This window comes from Abrus precatorius, unplaced genomic scaffold (assembly GCF_003935025.1).
Source record: "Abrus precatorius isolate BTA unplaced genomic scaffold, Abrus_2018 Scaffold3, whole genome shotgun sequence".
NCBI lineage: Eukaryota > Viridiplantae > Streptophyta > Magnoliopsida > Fabales > Fabaceae > Abrus > Abrus precatorius.
In genome coordinates, this window is record NW_020874373.1 from 10,975,717 (window position 1) to 10,996,706 (window position 20,990).

Genomic DNA, 20,990 nt, shown 5'->3' on the forward strand with positions numbered 1-20,990 from the left:
AATATAAAATAAGATAACTATAATTAAAAATTGATAAAATAAACAATGTTTGTATTCAAGTTTAGTTTATCTATTAAAGTATAAAATTAAAAAAAAAAAAATATTATGCATAACGATTAAACAAAAGATGAGAACTTGTGTAGATGAAAAAACACAAACATAATTTGGAAACATATTTACAGTGCATAATAAAAATTGTAATTTTTTTCTGAATAATCTATTTATTTATTTTTTTAAGAAGTTTTGCACACGGTAGAGTTCAAATGTAAGACTTATAGGGAATGATGAATTCTAATCCAAAACTTCTCGTGAATCCAATTATTACATTTTAACTTGAGTTTATTTCTCTCTCAATTAAGTGTTTGCTTTGATAAACTATTGGTTATTGAATTAGATTTAAAAAAGATTATTATAATTGTTGATATCTTAAAAATAGAGTTGATGATTTTGTGATCTTATCAATTCTTACACTAAATGCGTATTTTAATTTAAAAAATCTAAAGAATGAAGATTCTTAATTAAGAAAAAAGGGGTTAGTTATTAAGGAATCATTAATGTTAGCCTAATTCAATGAATTTGATCTTGATTAGAAATTAAATTTTGACGTGATTTGATAGCTTGAAATAAGATTTGGAAGAATTCTACCCCAACTCTCATATATACTTCAATTCTACTATTCCATTTTTCTGCATTATGTTTTTTTGTTTTGTTCTTTAATTAAACACTATTATTATCGCTTTAAACTTAAATTTAAATAATGATAATTTTGTGAGTTGATAATTGAGTCTAATTTTGTTGAAACAATATTCATACTTGCATTTTATTATTTGATACAGTTAATTAAGTATACTTGTCAAAGTTTTCTCCTATCAAATATATAACTAATTCCACTCTTGAATATATTGTACCAGGAATGGTGATTTCAATGTAGCCTTTGGAGATATCTTCCCCGACATTAGTCCAAATCTTGGTTTTATGGCTTTATGCAGAACATAAGCTCGTCAGGGAGTGTCCAAATGACTGAATTATGGGCAATCCTTGTTGCTTTCAATGTACTCTAATGTTACAATGTTATTTCTTTGTTTGGAGGAGTGAAGTAGAAAGAAAAAGGGTGAATGAAAAAAATAAAGATATTATAGGGAGGTTACATTTTTTTTTTCTCAACTGTGCCTCCCATTTCTGGCAGTGGAGGCAAGAAACATTTTTCAGTGGGTCCACCACTAAAACATTTTCTCTTTACCAATTTCTTGCAATGCAAAAATAGGCTACATCCACCCTAAATACTTCTCTCCCTCCCAATACAACAAATACAAATATTGTATAAAAGACCATGCCCCCATTATTTTGTAAGGCTTCATTTTCCTTTGTTTAGTTAGATACCAAATAGCTGGAATGAACTTGTGTTACTCCCTCTATAAATATGAAATGAAACTAAATCAAATGAAAAGATCAAAACACTCAAATATATTTACTCATGTAACATACATTTATTTAGTTGAGTTTGGGGAACATAACTCCCTGTTGATAATTAATAAGATAATGGACTCTGAACTTCTTGTCTCTAGTAAGAGATGGATGACTTATTACTAATTACACATGCTTCTTTCTGCAAAGCATAGACTTTCCATGGCATAAAATCATGGAATAGTTTATTTCATTCTTTTGTTATAACGAATTACTAAGTAAAGAACCACCCTATGAACTAATAACAAGGTGGCCAAAGCTATTAAGTCCCACCATTTGCCATAATTCAATGGAACCCCATATACCATTGTCAGGACTTGTTCTCCAGAGACTTTTGGGTACCCAGATAGCAGAGGATCAAATTCAATTCCTAGCATTTCATTCTTGTACTGTCCCTGTAGTTGAATAGTAAACAACAAGGAATGATTATCCAACAGAAGTGGTAGTTTTTCATCAATGATTATAGTACTAGCAATTGAATCATATTTATTTTCTGAGTATAATTATTAGGAGAGTGGAGAACGCACGATGTTCTATGGTACCATATTCATAATTTTGTGTTGGCCATTTTGGCATGCTTAATAAATTCTCAAAATGGTAGTATTGTACCTGAACTGCCCAAGAAGCATAACTGAGGTAGGACATGGGATAACGCCAAAAGAACTTTGGTATGTCACGTAGTGGTCTGAATATTTGAGAGGGCATCATCATGAAAACCTACAACAAGTCATTCAACTAATTAAATTAATCATCTAGCTATTACTAATAATGTTTGTCTCACACAAATATGCTTTTACACTATATCCGTGGACCTTTTATGATAAAAAAAAAAGAAGCATGAGAGATAAGAATTTATATTATTTTATGTTATTAACGAGTACAATATGGTCCTGTTAGAGAAAGAAAGATACAGTTTTTTTTATCAAATAAGGACTCATAATTATTAGTTGTTGGACCCTTTAAATTAATTTGATAAAAATTATGTCTTCCTCTAATACAATCATATCATGTTATTTAATAACATGAGTATCAAAATCTAAGAGACAAAACCGTTGTATGAGGGGAGTGTAAAAAAAAAGGGAGGTGAAAATATCATAGTTGGAGTTATTGCTAGGTACAGAACATTCATATACGAGGATCAGAGAAATGATTTGCTTACCATTACACCTGATCCTGTTCCTAAGCCCATCAAGACATTGGGCACCACTGAGGCCACAATCATGAAACAGCTCTCCGCAACAGATAGGCAACAGAATAAGTTGATGAAGAAAAATGTGCAATGAGCTAAACCTGGATGAAATTGTACCATGAGGTATATAATTGTTCCAGAGAAGAGTGATAAAACAAGATGGAAAGGGAACGATGATATCATATTGGATAGAACAAATGCAGCCTCCCCATAATGCCCTTTGGACCTTTCACCATAAAACACCTGATTTTCATTAGGATTAGTTAGAAAGGTAACAAAAAAAAAAGAAGAAGAAGCAAACTTTAGTATCATTTTAAGTGAAAAAATGGAACAATTTATTATATTATACCTTCAAATCTTCAATGAAAAATGGTAATCCTCCACATGACAAACAAATCATGAACCCATAGATGAATGTTATACACTTGCCTCTAGCCAATATTGAGTTGTTTGTGCCAATATGAAAAAAGAGGGTGCCAATACTGAATGCTGCTAGTATGTAGAATATTATCCTCAACCAGTAGTATCCAATGTCCCTAGTCATGTGTAGCAACGATCGCTGGGTCAATGTGCACAGTTGCTTCCACCATTTGGTACTGCTTCCAGTCTTTGGCTCAACTTCATGCTCATCCTGCACATTGCATCTCAAAGATCACTAGAATATAGAACAAATTGTTAAAGAGAAATGAGACGAAAAGGGAAACATAATGCTTTATAAATGGTCTGTTGCTTAAAATAAATTGATTCTTGGATTCTTTTGATTGGACTTAATCATGTTTAAAGAAGATTCAAAATATGACTGTCTTTCCAAGTGATCATGTAGGTAAACCGTTAACAAGTTTCATATAAGGATAAATGAAAAAAGAGTTTGTAACCAAAAAGTTTATAGTAATATTGACTAAAGTTTATACATTGGTTTTCAGCTGTTGAATTCTTTTTCTTGTTTTCATCATTAGCTTTGAACTGTTGTAACTCTCAATGAGGATTCCTCTAATCTCTGTTATTCTCATTCCCACTGTTGAACTTGATGATTTTGACTGTCAATAAGAAAATTCCACATTCAGAAGCTTGACAAACAATTTCCCTTTTTTAAATTATGGCTAGAACATACTTACAAGATGGGAATGAGATTTTGCAAGAGCTTCAGTAATCGAGTCAAAGTCCAAATTAATACATAAAAGGAAATGATCTGAAGGATTTCTTGTAGTTGGACAAGGAAACCCTGCATCGGCAAAAAACTAATCCCAAAATTTAATTAGACTCAAATTCACACTAACTAAATTGGACTCTCCTTCCTGAGTGCGGTTAAAATGTTTACCTTTAGAGCCATCTTTGCATCTCCAAAATAAACAATTTCCCCGCTTGAAAGCAAAAGCAAATCATCAAACATATTAAAATTTTCATTACTTGGCTGGTGAATCGAACACATAACAATCCTTCCATTATGAGCAATGTTGTATAGAGCTTGGATCACATAGAAAGCTGAGGCACTATCAAGTCCACTAGTAGGTTCATCAAGAAGTAAGACATAGGGTTGTGTTAGAATCTCAAGGCCAATGCTAAGTCTCTTCTTTTCACCATTACTTATTCCACGTGAATGCCAATTCCCAATCCTAGTATCGGCACAATCTTCTAGACCTATTTCCATTATTGTTTCTTCAACAACTCTATTTATCTCTTCTCTGGTCATCTTAGAAGGGAGCCTCATGTTTGCAGAGAATGTGAGGGTCTCTTTCACAGTCAATGTTCCTAAGAAAAATTCCTCTTGAGCCATGTAAGACTGAAAATTCAAGAAGTACACAAGCATGACCACTCATATCATTGCATCTCTTCATGTGGATGTTATGAACAAATTAAGAGAAAGGATGAAAATATAGTATAGCATGTAATTGTTATGATTACAATTAAGGAGAACTTGTATGGTTTCTGCAGCATTAGGTTATCTTACCATTTCTTTGCAATGCAGGTTGCACTTTTTCCCGTTGATTAAAATGTTGCCGGTTACTACAGCATTTTCAGGATATCTTCCTGCAGAAAATGTCAACACATTTTTTATGCTAATAATACAAATAGTTCATCATATGAAAAATAATAAAGGGAAATGCTAGACAACGCTTGCATACCCAGAAAGCTGGCATGTAATTGAACATAGTAAACTTATTGCAAGCATATTGCACAGACAGAAACAAAACTATAGCAGATTAGTTTATTTCGGGGTTAAAAGAGGTAACTACTTGTCATGAGCAAATGATAATTAGTGCACTTAGGTTATTGATTAAAAAAATTAAAAATAAAATTATTATTAATATACCTTTATCATGAATTTTTATGCATTCTCAACGTGATTTTAATAAAAAAAAAATATGTTTTTTAATTTCTTAATCAATGTCTTAAAGTTACTGGTTAATAAACTTTAAGCCTTTTTTTTTCAAACATGCATGTTGCTTTTAATGCTATAGAAAGTGGCAAGAAAACATAAATACATCAATTATTCATATTTTACTCATTAAACATTTGATTAAATTTGTTTATTTTATTGATCCAATAGATTGTGTGAAGTTAGATTGGATCAATTACATAAACAAGTGAGGTTCAAATTTTATAAACTTAGCCATTTAGTTATTTAAAGCTTGTGGATGGTAAAATGTACGTACATAGGAGATATGTTTAGTAAAATGGTTTTCATTTAGTTAATTAATTTTTTATAAGATTATTTGAAAAAATCATTCATATTTTGATTTTAATCTTAATTAACCATTTAAATAAGATTTATGAATTCATAATTATGATTATCGTTTTCACAATAATCAAGTGTTTTGAATTGAATCATTCCGCATACATGCATATGATAAGTTCCAACCATTATATTATGTTATCTTAGTAATTATGTATATAAAAATTCAAATAAATTAAATAGTTACAAGTGTGTAACTTTATAGTTAATATTTATTTATATTTTACAAAAATATATTGTAATTAGCATATATATATATATATATATATATATATATATATAATATATTATACATTAAGATAATTAGTGCACTTAGGTTATTGATTAAAAAATTAAAAATAAAATTATTATTAATATACCGTTATCATGAATTTTTATACATTCTCAACGTGACTTTTAATAAAAAAAATGTTTTTAATTTCTTAATCAATGTCTTAAAGTTACTGGTTAATAAACTTTAAGCCTTTTTTTTTTCCAAAATTTAACAAACTTTAATATGGTTTTCATTTTAAGATTACAAAATTATAAATTTAAATAATATAATTATACATGAATGATAAAAGATAAAATTTAATTAATTTTTTATAAGATTATTTGAAAAAATAATTCATATTTTTATTTTAATCTTAATTAACCATTTAAATAAGATCTATGAATTCATAATTATTATTATCGTTTTTACAATAATAAAGTGTTTTGAATTGAATCATTCCGCATACATGCATATGATAAGTTCCAACCTTATATCATATTATCTTAGTAATTATGTATATAAAAATTCAAATAAATTAAATAGTTACAAGTGTGTAACTTTATAGTTAATATTTATTTAATTTTACAAAAATATATTGTAATTAGCATATATATATATATATATAATATTATACATTAAGATAAATTTAATAAATTATTAAACTTTTTAAATAATATAAAACTTTATAGATTTAATATATTTAATTAAAATATTCAATCCAACAGTTATATGCCACGTATTTACTTACATCCACCCTATCCACGAAATATATCAAGTGGGAAGTATACAATATTCGAGTAAGAGGAGTGAATTATAATAATGTAAACAAGGTGATTCTCAAATTCAATCTTTTTTCGCACTTATTCCGGAAAAAAAATATTGATAAGTAATAATTAAAATTAATATTTTTAAAATAATGAATCTTATTATTCTCTATCTAAAACACACTAATTGAAAGATCAATAAATTACAATTTTACTAAAATTATAATACAAAACCACTGAAAACTATAGTAAAGGTGTATTAAAGAAACATTAATAAATTTTTGGTTTTAATTCTTTAACTAGATCCTAAGGATATTGATAAGTATTTGTCAAAAATATAATCCTTAGCTTATAATAATTTTCAGTTTGATAAAATATACATTTTACTTTTTAAAAAATTGGTTTGACATATTTTTTTAAAAAAACTTATATATTAATTAATTTTTTTAAAAAAAATCTAATAATTTGTTTTAGGCTTGACCCCGTCCTACCCTTATTACCATTTCTTGTTAGTTTTTTCAGTAATTCAAATTTTAATTTTGCTTGTATAGTTACATTAAAGCATAAAAATCGATAATATCTTTACTTTTGTATATGCTTAAAGTAATAAGTATTGAATTAAAAATTAATATCTTTGCTGATTTAGAAAATATTTAATATCAAAGTTATTGATAAAATAAAAATGTTAAAATTATCATTAATTAATATATTATATATTATTAATTAATATTTTGATAGGTAAATTAATAACATTTTTACTATAAACACTCAAAAGATTAAAAATATATTTGGATAAATACTAAAGGGTTTAATTAACCACTTATTTAATAAATTTTTATCATATAAAGTCTTATAATATAAATTTAATTATGAAATTAATTAAAATAAGCTATAAAAAAGTTCAAGAGAGTCATACAATATTTTTATAATGTCTATATAAGTTCTTTCAACCATTTCTTAATTGATTACCTTTATCAATAATTGAAAAAAAATATTAAATAAATATAATTATATTACTTTAATAAATAATTTTAAAAAAATTTAAATATTTTTTAAATTTAATTATAATATTGACATCCGTTATTGTCATAGGCACGACATTTGGATTCTTTAAGACAAAATGGTAGCTAACAAAACAGATAAATTCATAACAAAAATTAAAACAAAAGCATGTAATACATGTTAAATAATATTACATTGATCTATTTATGAAAAAGTAAACATTTAATTTATTAAAATTAATAAAAATAATTACATATCATAAATTTATATTTTACTAATTTTAGTAGCTTGTGAAATGTACACATTTTATTTTAAAATAAAATATATTTTTAATAATTAAATAATAAAATGTATAAGTTTTTAAAATAATTATATATGTATATAATAAATTTATTTTTAATAATATTTTTTGAAAAAATAACTTAATTTTATAACCATGAAATATACAGTAATAAATTTTTTTATAAATATAATTATTCACAGAAATCTAAAAATTTATATAAGATAATTAGAAAATTTAATAACAAATTTTATCTTCAAAATTTAAAATAAAATTAATAAAAAATTATGTAAAAATAAACCACTTGTATCAAGAGAGATTGTAGTTTATGTATAATTCTCAATCAATAAAAATTACAGGTAGCAGAACATCACTCTCTTTTTAGATAGAATACTCTCATTATAATATATAATATAGAAGTTGATTTTAGAAATATCTATAATATTAATTATTATTTTTATATATTTAATGAATGAATGTATTTACTTATATAAATAAAAGATATAAATAAAGGGATAAAAAATCTAACAATTAATACATTTAAAAATTTATCTTTTATACTTTAAATTACAAAAATATTGATTATAAATAAAATTCAAGGTAGTAACAAATTTGCTCAATGTTAATCTCTTACTAATTAACTTAATAAATACATCCAAATAGAGGAGGTATTACATAGCACTAATAAATAACATGAATTTTTTCATTATATAAGTATAAAATAATTATTATATGGTATAAATATTTGTGTAATATTTATGAAACAATGTTGCATTAATTTTTTTATGAACTTGCTTTACGAACTTGTGTAAAATTGCTTTGCAACAAGAGTTTCGGGTAGAAGAGAAATACAAATTAAAGGATAGTACAAAAGTTTTGACCAGTGATAAATGAAAGAGGACGAGAGTTGATAAGAGTTATTAAAACCATATGCACAGGTGAGAGAAGGAAGTGTGTAAATGAAAATAAATATCAGTAAATGCTTAACCTCTTTAGTCAATGAAAAATGAAAGTGAATTAACTCTCTTTAGCAATATCATAAAAATCAATAACTGCACTTTATTAAAAACAAAATTGAAATCTATCATTAATCTAAATGCCACCTGTTCATTAAAAAAGGTTGATTCAAATAACATCAATTTGTTGATTAATTAGGCTAAATTTAAGTTATTAAAAATGATAATTTTTTATAAGGAAAATATTTTTTGACACTAAAACTATAAAAGAGTGTGATAATTTTTAATAAAAAATTATCATTTTTAATTGTTCAAATTAATGTTAATATTTTGTTAAAAAATTTGGGCTGAGATTATAAAGTGCACCTATAGTTAAAAAGAAAAACAAAGTGTGTGTTTTATTTTAACGAAAGATCGATTTATTTTTTAAAATTTTTAAAGTTTACTTCGATAATATATCTTGATTTAATGAGTTGATTTTTATTATTAAAATTATTAATACAAAACTTTAATTTTGTTTAAAATACGATTTCAATAATATTTATACTATTGCATCTTAATTTTATATACTTTTAACCAACAGGTGCATAATGACAGTGCAGAAAGAGTCTTTGACTTTCCATCAACAATGCCTTGTTTTATTTTAATGGGACAGAAAGAAGATTGAAGTGATTTAAATGAAGGGGAAAAAAATAGAAGAGTGGGAGCCATACAAATAAAATTCCCTTAAAGAAGTGAGATTTTTATGAAAGTTTTAATTTTTATTAAATACTCACATTATTCTTCACATGGTACATTATTTTAGCAATAAAATTAAATTATGCATTATTTTATAACTTCGATTTTTTTCATATTTTAATTTTATTATATCATTTTATTTTTTTTCGTTTTACTTATTATATTTTCTACTTTATATATATATATATATATATATATATATATATCTTTTCCTCCAACCTTTACTAAGGTGGGTGTAATCTTTTCTCATTATTTTGTATATCGAAAGAAAAATTTATTTATTTACCTTTCTATCTAAACAAACGACACAACTTAGATAGTATTTAATTTGATAAAATATTTTAATTTTTAATTTAATTATAAAAATATCGCATTACCTTTTTATTTTATTTCTTGTTTCTAAATATTTGTCAGAAAATAGTAACAATAACATGACATTTTTATAAGTGAAAGTGAAAATTCAAAAAAATATAAAATATTTGTTCAAGGTAACCATATCTTCAATTTTTTTTTCTGTCAATTCTAATAATATAAATTTAATTTATTTTTTTATTCTATTCTACTTCATTTTTTCTTAATTTTTTATTTTTTACTTTTTCTCTTATTCTTTAATCATACTATAAAAAAAATATCGTTATATTCTAATAAATTTAAGCTAAATTGAGTAAAATCCTGTCACATGAGACAATTAAATTAGTTTGCAGAATGTATTAACTTTAACTAACTAACATTTAAAGGTAGATATACTCTTTCTTGTTTACATTAAAGATAGCCTTTATTTTTTGGTGAGAAACACAAACATATTTTAAATGAGCATTTTTGTGTTATAAATTCACCAACTAAACAATTTTTTATAAATTACCCATGAAGTAAATACTTTCAATCTATATAAGCTCTAATGAAATTTTATTTATTAAAGTTAAATAAAAATTTGATAGAATTTATAAGATAATCTATTAACTTCATGAGTCGACTTATATTTTTATGTTATTAATCTCACGCAATTACTTTGACCAATCCTCAAAATAAAATTACATTTTTCTTATAAAAGTTTTATCTAAAGAAAAAGTTTATTCCGGACAACACAAACACGTACTCAACCACTCCCATGCTGTATTATATATACCTTTTAATATTCATAAAATATACTTAAATAAACAATGTGTTAGTATGCTCTTAAAATAAGTTAATATAAGTTAACTTATTATTAACGTGCATTTAATTTTTTTAGAAAAAGATTTATAGATCTTGTTTGTATATTTTTCTAATAAATGTACATGTCAACACACACATAAGTAAAAATATAATGAAAATGTCTTGGTGTATTAACTTAAAGTTAATATTAGTTGGTGATAAAATATATATAGATCAAAGCCTTAAAATAAGACGTAAATTGAATATTCTTTAAAAAAATTTATAAACAATTTATAAAAATTATTATAATTTTTTATATATTATATAATTTATTAAAAGAAATTTATTTCAACATATTTTAATAAAATTTATAATTTAATTTGTTAAATATACATTCAATTAATTTAAATATGGAAATGCATCCTAAATACTTAGTTAGCTTTCAATTCCTGTTGTCCTCATTTTTTAAATAACAGAAGTTTAAAGGTAAGCTGACCTCTATCCACACTTAAATAAACTTGTGTGTAGGATAACGTGTTAAAAGTATAACATAAAACCATTCACAATATTACAATGTTATGAATTTTTTTTTCTTCTAAAGTTTAACTTGTTAAGTAAAGATATATAAATAATTAGATTAATGATTAAACAACACTATATGTTAAATTAATTAAAATAATACTGCTAATATTTTTTATTAAAAATAAAATTTATTAATTTCATCATTTAATTAAATTTTGTAATAAAAATTAAGATTATAAAATTGGCATAATTTAAAATTAATTGATATTCTGTTATTTTATTATAGTTTGATAAATTATTTATTATTTAAAAATAGAAAAAAATAGTATATTATATAATGTAAATGTTTAAATTGTATGAATTTATAGCTTTATGAAAATCAACAATTAGATTGATAAAAATTTTCTTAATGAAAATTAATAAATACCTTAAATTATATATGTTATTAAATTTAACACTTAATTATTTCATTTTATCCTAAATAGCTTTATAATATATTATTGTTTTGTTAACTTTATTTTTTAGAGTTAAATTTATTTATTTATCTAAAAGTAAAGAATTATTTATTATACTAAAATTATAAAAATATAGAAATGATTATCTCTTTATTAAAATTTGCTATTATTGATGGTTGAAACTCAACCTTATACCCACCCTAAGAACTAAAATAAATATTTTCTTATATTATATATAAAAGAATATTTCCAAACTTCATTGTCAACTGGCAAGGTTAACACACAACCGAATTATATATATATATTTTATTTTATTTTTTGGAAACATTTCAAAGTTTTAAACTAAAAAAACTTTCATACATGCATGTGACAATGCAGCACAACAGACTCTTCACTAAAAATGTAAGAGAGAGACCTGCGAATGAGTCGAGGAGGATGGTTTTGCCACAGCCAGAAGGACCCATGATGGCCATGATCCTACCAGCTTCTGCAAAACCAGTGATCCCATTAAGCAACACCTTCTTGTTATGAGGGCGTGCTGCTCCAAGACTACTAGTAATAGCAGCAGCAGTAGAAGTAGCAATTTCCACACTCAGATCTTCCCAAGTCATCACCATTGTGTTAATTGGCTACCACCTCTCTGCTATCTATGTTTACTACACTACCAATATATATATATATAAAATCAACACCTCTTTCTTTCTTGTTAGAAAAATATCAAAATAAGCTAACTCCTTTTTACTAGTACATGCTATTTATGTTTTTCAGGAGACCAGGGACCTTTCCCATGGCCAGCTATTTTTATTCCCCACGCGCTTATGAGTTGTCTAGTCCAAGTCCGGTCTGCACTAGTAATAATAATAATAAAATGAACTAACTAATTATATTTATTTTATCAATTTTGTTAATCATTATACTTAAGATAATAATTAAAGAATTTGAAATAACGAAATATTAAAAATATAATATTATTAGTACAAATGCTTATTTTTCATTATTTTTAATAAAAATTTTGTATTTATTAGTTGTGTAACTATTACTACCCTTGGAATTGGGATTGCAAAAATATTATTTTATTTCAATTTACACATTTAGTACTAAACATCAGTACATTATTTAATACTAATTTGTTTTTTAAGTTTCAGATTGCTATACACAAAAAATAACATAAAGGTAAAAAGTTATATATTTTTAATTTTCTTATTTGAACACAAATCTCATCTATATTTTACTTTGTTTTACAAACATATTATGATTTTTTATTTAGGTTAAATATTATTAAATTATATTGGAGGAGAGAAATTCGAATGACCTTATAATTTGTATTTATTTTTATACTTTGAGGATTTCTCCCAAAAAAAAAAAAACTTGAACCCTAAGGACACTTAACTATAAGAACACTTGTTAATATGTGTAGATGCATGCGCGTGATTTGATATAAATAACTCATCATTTAATACAAATTTTTGAAACTCAAGTGCCAGTTCAGTATACCCAAAAAAACAATTAAGGCTAAAGAAATCAATTATTTTCCCAAACAGACTACTGATTTGCTTTTAAGTTAACTATTTAATTTTTTTGGATGAAAAAAATCAAATAACTTTTCAATCTAAACTATTCTAAATGGCTAAATTGATGAAAATAAATAAATAAATAAACTAACCAATAGCCATTTATTTTTTAAAAAGCACCTTGTATTATACATCTTAATTTGATTTTCATTTCTCATATTTTAAAACAAACCATAAATATATTAAATTTATATTATTTTTTTAATCTTATCTAACTCAATATATTTTTCAAAAAATTTAAGATTATTTTACTTTGTGATTTATAATTTAAACTGCATTATTAGGTGTGGTACCACACTTTATGACACATATACATACATATAGTTCACCTTGTTGGTTCATGCCTTTTTCTTTCTAAAAACATTGTAGGGACCCAGTAAAGGGGCTATGGACTTTATTTCTGTTTGGGATTCTCTAGTTATTGAAAATTCATAAAATTCTTCATGAAGATTCATAAAATTAATAGATAAGTGTTTACAGTACCATCTTATTCCTTACCCTCTACTTATAAACCTAAGTCCAGATTTTCAACATGTGACTCCAAGATTTAAACTTTTATCTTCAAAATTTAAAATAAGGTTCTTTCCCTTTTGCTATGAACCTTGTTTTATTCATTCTAAATATAGAACATTAACTATCTAATTGTCGCACACAAAGATTAATGTACATAAGTTAAGTAATCTACAAAATTTACCACTTAATTAAATTAAATTTAAACATATATTAATTAATTAGTAAGTGTATATTACACGAGCAGTTAGTAATAATAATAATACTAATAGGAACAATCAACTGCAGCCAATCGTGACTCTTTAATCACGAACTCTGAACTCATGTGTTACCTTGCAATCCCTCTTTCATGCATGGCATACACCTTGTCATTAAGGTAGACAGGACATCATAGAGAACATAAATCGAGAGCATCCAGTATGGTATTCAAAAGATCATATCAAGCTAGAATAACACCAACCATAATCTTTTTATCAAGATAATCTTTCAGACCTAAAATAGATCGAGTCATCATTCAGCTAAACCCTTAGCTAAGAACCAAACATAGTTAATGTGACAATTCCAAGATTATATCAGGTGAAGTTTGCTTACATTATAGTTGTGTTTGAATGAGATAATTCAAAATTTTAGATAATTTAAAATTTTAAAAAAATTAAATTACATCAATTAAATTTTACTATTTTAAAATGTTATTTGAATGAATAATTAAATTTCTTTCATTTTAAATATTTTTATTTGAATAAAGTAATTAAATTACTTACATTTAAAAAAAAAAATTATTACTATATTTAACAAAATTAAAAATATTAAATTAACAATAACTAAATAAAAATATGAATAGAAAACAAATTAAATGATAAAAATAATTTCAAATTCTCTTAAAATTCTTTAATTTTAGTCTATTAAAATTTCCCCCTTAAATTCCTAGAATTTTAAATTCATTAAAATACAATATCCAAACAACAAATTTTAACTCAAAATGATAAATTCCTTCAAAAAAATAAATTACAGACTTCAAATATCTCATCCAAAACCATCTTTCAAGTTTTACAGGCTTTGAACTCCATGCTAATGATACAAGGTTTCGCTGAGTCTTGGCTCGTATTGGGTGGCAAACTTGCTTAGACTCATTGAACTACCTTTTTTGTCAAAAGACTGGCACTTAAATGCTGGCAAATCACCCACATCCACCGGAAAGAAGTTCAATCCCATTCTAAATTCATCGCTATTTGCATGTTACAGCAAAATTTGGATAGATACATAATATATATGCCACAAATGGAAAAGGGGGAGAGATAGGAGATCGAATACACAAGAAGAGGAAAAAAAGGAAGATTCAATATATCACGATGATACAGGCTTGACATCCGGGACATCATCAAGAATAAAAGGTCCAAGCTTACCAGTCCTGAATAGAGTAAGGAACTATTAACCGCGCTTCTGAGGCCTTGTGAGGTATCTTTAATGCCTTCTGTAGTGCACCAAATTGCAGGTCAATAAGGCGCTCTAAGTCATTCTCATCTTCTACATTCCCATTAAATTCTGAGAGAGTTGAATAGAGCGCATGCTGAACTTCCGTTACAATATCCTATCATAGAATAAGAATAAAAAAAAGCAAAAGAAGAAAAAAAAATGTGAGAAGCATAGATAAGTTCCGTCATAATAAAATGCAACATCAAATGTGAGAAACATAGTTTAATAAAACCCTTATTGGTAACTTAAGATGGAAGACATTAGAACTAAAGAAAGGAGCCTGGCAAGTCCTTCTAAAAAACAAATCAATTTTTTTTGCAATTCTAGACAAAATTAAGAACATCTTAATCAACTTTACTAAATCAGATGCCAGATCAGTTGTCGGTGGATAACTTCCCAAACACAAGTGAAAAAAGAAAGGTTTAAATATGTTTTTGGTTTCTTAAAAACATCAAAATTTGATTTTAGTTCCAATAAAATTATTTTTTCCTTACATTTTAAAAAATTATTGGTTTTGTCTCTCACCAATGTGACTTCATGAAAAATTGATACATGTCAACATTTTAGCTAGTCATGTCATGATTTAATAGGGACCAAAACAAAGAGAAAATAATTTTATAGAGACTAAAATCAAAATTTAATATATTTTGAGAAACTAAAAACATATTAACCCAAGAAAAAAAATATAATGAAGCACTTGTATTAATGAATGTTTTATGATTTCTCTACTATAAGCAAGTAACAGTTTTTCAAATACGTCAAGCAAGGAAGCAAACCAATTTATTAAATACAATGACGGATCAAATCAGGAATAAAGGCCTTTTCATACTCCTCCAAGGGAGCAACGGGCACTACAGGTACTAGTTTCACTAGGTTGAACCTCCTTCCCCTCCTACCTCTGGTAGACTGCAAGAACAAAAGTTAAGGGCACAATTGCCCTAGTTTTAGAACAGAGGTGAAAAGACTTTCATTCGAGAAAAGGAAGCATGGGGGAGAGTGCAGCTATACAAAAGCTGCTTTAAATAATCACCTTATATTAGAGTAAATATGGAAATAACAAGGGAAGCGCTGGACCTCGCTACAGACCTAGCAGGAATCGCTAGGCCTCACATTCAATAAGGGAAGGCAATCCTGATACTATAATAATTAGTGGACTGTTCATCGCATTGATTATGGATCACAATACTGTAAAATATTTTTTTTTTCACTTTCAATAGATTTAAATTAAAAATCACAAAGTAGTAACCAACTTCATTCAAGAAAACAATAAATGATGAAATAACTCAGGCTACAATCAAATGTCATTGTCAAAACATCTAAAGCACAGATTCTCAATCAAATGGGGTTTAAAACAATTTGGAAGTGTAATATAATTTGGACTTTATCAACCAAGTTGTAAAAGTAGTTAAAGCATCATATTCCATTACACAGAGAAGATAAACTAAAGAAGAATGCTACTGGTTACCTCAGCATATACCAAGTCACATCTATTTGGTAAATTTCTTCTCTTTGACTTAAGATTTTTCAGACTATATTCATGATTTTCCTCAGCTTCACATTCAATCCCATTTATTCTCCTGTTATTTAGGAGCTTCCAGTGAAGTGGCGTCCCTCGGGTATCCAAAACTGCCAATAAGTACTGAGCAATTCGCTCCTCACCCACTACTGAATCTTTCACTCCCTGTCAATGCAACAACCAAGTTTACATGAAAAACTATACCTGGACATGTACTACAAATGATATCACATTCAGAAACCCAACAAGATGCAAATGCCCCATCCAGACCCCTTTCAAGGTAATTTACATACCCCATACTCAAAAAGGAGCTCACGAGTAAATGAAAATATCCCTCTCAATAGAGGTTCATTGAACTAGAGTGCCCTTAATAAATGCCAATTTACATTCAAGAATCAAGGGTAAGAAATTATAAAGTGTTTTTCCATTTCACAAATGCAAGTAATATTCACAGTTTCACACACTGTATCAGCTTTGTGCTTATGTTATAATCATGATAATTTAGAACCTCAGTAAGTAAGTAGTTATTAAAGGATTGCTTATTTTATATCAACAATCAACTCCCCACACCATGCAAACTTTCCAATATAAAATGTTTGATTAATATTAATTTGGGGATACATCACAATGACAGTCAATGATCCAAAATAAATTCTATCTAACTTTAGAACTAAGGGCCACCATTATAGAAGAAATGAAATTCAGCTTTATTTTAATGTAGATAATATAAGACAAAATTTATCAATTTGAATAGCAAGCCAACCTCCTATTACTTTGTCCACAAAAGAAAATGGGAAATAAGAAGCAAGGATACTGATTGCATAATATGCAAGTAATTTAAACTGAATCAATACATAAAAAAGGGACTGCAAGAGTTCAGCAATCAACAAACAACTTCTACATCCTGCATGAAGCATCTATTTGAAGACATCAGCCACAACTTCAAAACCAGATCAACAGAAAGGGGAATAGATCATCACTGTAAATTTAGTTGATATTGTACCTGCAAGAGCCAGCTTTAACCCTGTCTCTATGTCTGAGATACTAGGAACCAGAACCCCTGGGGTATCTAGGACATATATGCTAGGTTTATGTGCTATCTGAAACAACAGGTCAAATTCAGAGTTTAGCTATGGGCTAGAATAAGCATTGTTTTTTCTTCTCCCTTCTCTTTTGCAAATAATATTTCATTTTTGCGTTAATAAATATTCAAGCAACTAACAAATTTGCAGGCACTAGAATAACTAAAAACTAACCTCCGATGCATATCCAGACGTAACGAAAACAACGAACTGTTTCCTAAACACAGTTACCATATTTGCAATACTTTCCAGAAAGGATAAGCATTTTGCAGTACAATACATTGCCAAAAACACAATTCATTGGGCGTATACATAGTAGGTATGGTATTTGAGTTTGTTGTGCATTATAATATTTTGATTGGTCCCCCACTCATTTAAAAACATCTGTTTTTACTTTTCCAAAAATATTTTATTCAAATCATATATGCTCTTTAAAGTTAAAACCCCTTCAATTTATTTACTCTAGTAATTTCCGAAGAACTTTAAACCATAAATTGAAATAGCAAGCTTTGTAAAACTAAAGCAATAACCTTGAATCCTGCAATGTCTTGAGTAACACCAGGTAATGGACCCACAGCAGCACGCTTCCTCTTTTCCTGCACTATCAAACAACATGGCTTGGCGTCAAAATGAACATTCAATTGAATAGAAATCAATCGAAACACTTACCAGGAAATCTGGAGTGCGCAATTTGATGAATAGAGTTGATGAGAGCTGATTTGCCAACATTAGGAACACCAACGACCATCACAAGCAGAGTAGGTTCTTTGCGAATCACTTCCTTCAATTTCATCTCCAGCAGTTCTAGAAGCTTCTGAACCGATCTCTTGCTGTGAGCATTTATAGGAACACGATCCTGCTTGCACGTCTCAAAATAATGCCTCCATTTCTTCAACAAAAAAAGAAGAAGAAAGGATCACACGACATAAATGAATAGGTAAACGACGAAGATGATGACATGGATAATATTGTTACATGCATGATGTTAGGGTTGGCTAAGTCCTTCTTATTGACAGCGACGAGGCGTCGTTTTCCGGAGAGGAGAGGCTGAAGATTAGAGTTAGCGGAGGATAAGGGAATGCGAGCGTCTCTGACTTCGATGACGGGTGACAGATGGCTCGCGTTGCTGCTGCCATGTGTCCGGGGAAACAATTAATGGCTCCCCCACCCTCGTTGAACGCCATGTGACTTTTTTACCGTAATATTACCAAAAAAAAATTAAAATACTCAAATAAATCCTACAGGATTAGACCTAAGTTTTTAGTTCTAGACACTCTTTTTTTCTCTTCTCTTCTGTCATCTACCAAGAATTTTAAAAAACCCAATGCAGGCCCAATGGACCAATGGGTTTTCGGCATAGCCCAAAATCCAGAAGCCCACAAGTACAGATTATCCATCACAGCTGTACCGAACGACATGAAGTCAGCGTTGACTTTGAAGAGCAGTCGATAAATACGAGTATTGAGAATTCCAAAAGCAAGAGCAGCGGAAGAGCATTCCAATCTAGTCACCGAAAGATTTGAAGTGGAGAACCGATTCGCAACTACAAGATTTTATCAAGTCAGAGAGGTAAAACTGTAAGAATTTTGTTTTTTTTCTTTTCTTCACCAACTCTTTATTCCGTTTGTTTCATTTCTTAACTCGTTAATATATATGCACGTAGCTCGTGGCTTTTTCTGTTTCTCTTTAGTCGTATTTATACCCTCATAACATTCAACCTATTTGTTATTATTCGTTCTAACCCTCCTGTTCTTTTTTTTTTCCCTCATTTGTAGAAACCATATTTATTCATGTAAAAATATGTAAAATTTTATGATAAATATAATATAGCTTTAATTGATTCTTAGAGGATATATGCACTATATTTGTTGCCGTTTAAATTATGGTACAATTATAATAATTATCCAACCCAACACTGCATCGATTAATACTTTTATTTTTATCTAGTATTTTACATTAATATTTTTATATATTTTTCAAATTTAATTATTTTATTTTTTTACTTTTGAATAAATAATTTAATAAATTCGATATTCTAAAATATTAATAAATAATCATGTAAAACCCCTCATTCGATATACAAATTAACGTTTTCTTTTCTGGTATCCAGTGTTAGAATTTAAATATAGGATTTTATTTTAATGCATATAAAAATTGTTGGGCAGAAAATGGATTAGGTTTCCGATTGCTTCTTTATGAATTTATATTATACTTAATTTAAGTCAAATTTAATAATTAAATAATTAATTTACAAAAAAAAAAAAACATGCTTCAAGGGATTTTCAGAAGGTTTTTTCAATTAATAAATTAGTGTGTTTAATTTTGATGTATATTTAATCTAAAAATTCACGTACTATTTTTATTAATATGATAATTTATAGCTAAACAATAATTTTAAAATGTGTGTGTTTGTGTGTATGTGTCAATAAGATATTAGATTATTTTTTGGGTCAAATTATATTTGATAAAGTCTGGTCGAGTCTTAAAAACAAAATTCTATTAAGTTAACAAATTAGACACCTTATAGAGTATACCAAATTGTTTTAAAAAAGAATGAGAATTTATAAACTTAAACACTCCAAAAATATTATTATTAAAATAATTTTATTTATTAAATCAGTCCAATTTAATCGAATAAATTAAATATTAACTTATCAAATATTATGTCAGATGCTTATTAATTGTATAAAAGAAAGATTATATTAAACATATTGTTTTCGTTGATTCTCGTATCCACGTAAAATAAATAAACTTTGAAGATAAATAAAAAGTAATAAACATGAGTGATTTTGAAATGACAAATACCTTGTATGTGTTACCACGTAAAATATATTACAACCAAATGTTTATTAATTTTTGTTTATTCAATAAGATAGTAGTTTATAACTAGATTGTGATGTACGAGTTCATAAGATGTATGATTATTTATTCTATTCTGATCAGTTAAAAAAAGAAACAAATACAGAATAAATCTTTTGGCTGATCAAAGTATAGAAAATTTATTCTATTAGTAATATATAATGAATTAATAAAAACATTAAATAAAATTTTCACATATATTATAATATATTTTAATAAATAAATTATTACACATTTTTAAAAAATATTTGAATGTTTATTGGGTAAGTAAAAAGTTATTTGATATAAATTAGATATTATAAAATCATTATATTAAATAAGTTATTCAAATAACATTAAAATAATTATTTTTAAGTAATAAATTAAAATAAGAATTATTTTTTATCTTTTAATATTTAACGGATTTAATATGATAAATATAGATGAAATAATCGTATTGATATTTTAGAATACATTTTGTAGATTTTAATACTTTTCTATATATTTAT

General features: G+C 26.6%; 2 protein-coding genes across 2 annotated transcripts; both read right to left on the bottom strand.

Annotated features, from left to right (window-relative positions):
• Positions 1–1,649: 1,649 nt before the first annotated feature.
• Positions 1,650–12,108, bottom strand: LOC113862168 (ABC transporter G family member 15-like). Its single transcript, XM_027495292.1, has 9 exons — positions 11,907–12,108; positions 4,602–4,681; positions 3,972–4,433; positions 3,769–3,891; positions 3,565–3,690; positions 3,003–3,284; positions 2,624–2,896; positions 2,074–2,181; positions 1,650–1,859 (listed from the first exon to the last, which is right to left on the bottom strand). Exons 1-9 carry the CDS (start codon positions 12,106–12,108, stop codon positions 1,650–1,652), a joined length of 1,866 nt encoding a protein of 621 aa, XP_027351093.1.
• A 2,533-nt stretch (positions 12,109–14,641) lies between these two features.
• Positions 14,642–18,469, bottom strand: LOC113863490 (short integuments 2, mitochondrial). Its single transcript, XM_027497090.1, has 6 exons — positions 18,313–18,469; positions 18,174–18,244; positions 17,565–17,661; positions 16,832–16,833; positions 16,511–16,726; positions 14,642–15,160 (listed from the first exon to the last, which is right to left on the bottom strand). The coding sequence occupies exons 1-6, from the start codon at positions 18,434–18,436 to the stop codon at positions 14,972–14,974; spliced, it is 699 nt and encodes a 232-aa protein (XP_027352891.1). The 5' UTR covers positions 18,437–18,469; the 3' UTR covers positions 14,642–14,971.
• Between the last annotated feature and the right edge of the window lie 2,521 nt (positions 18,470–20,990).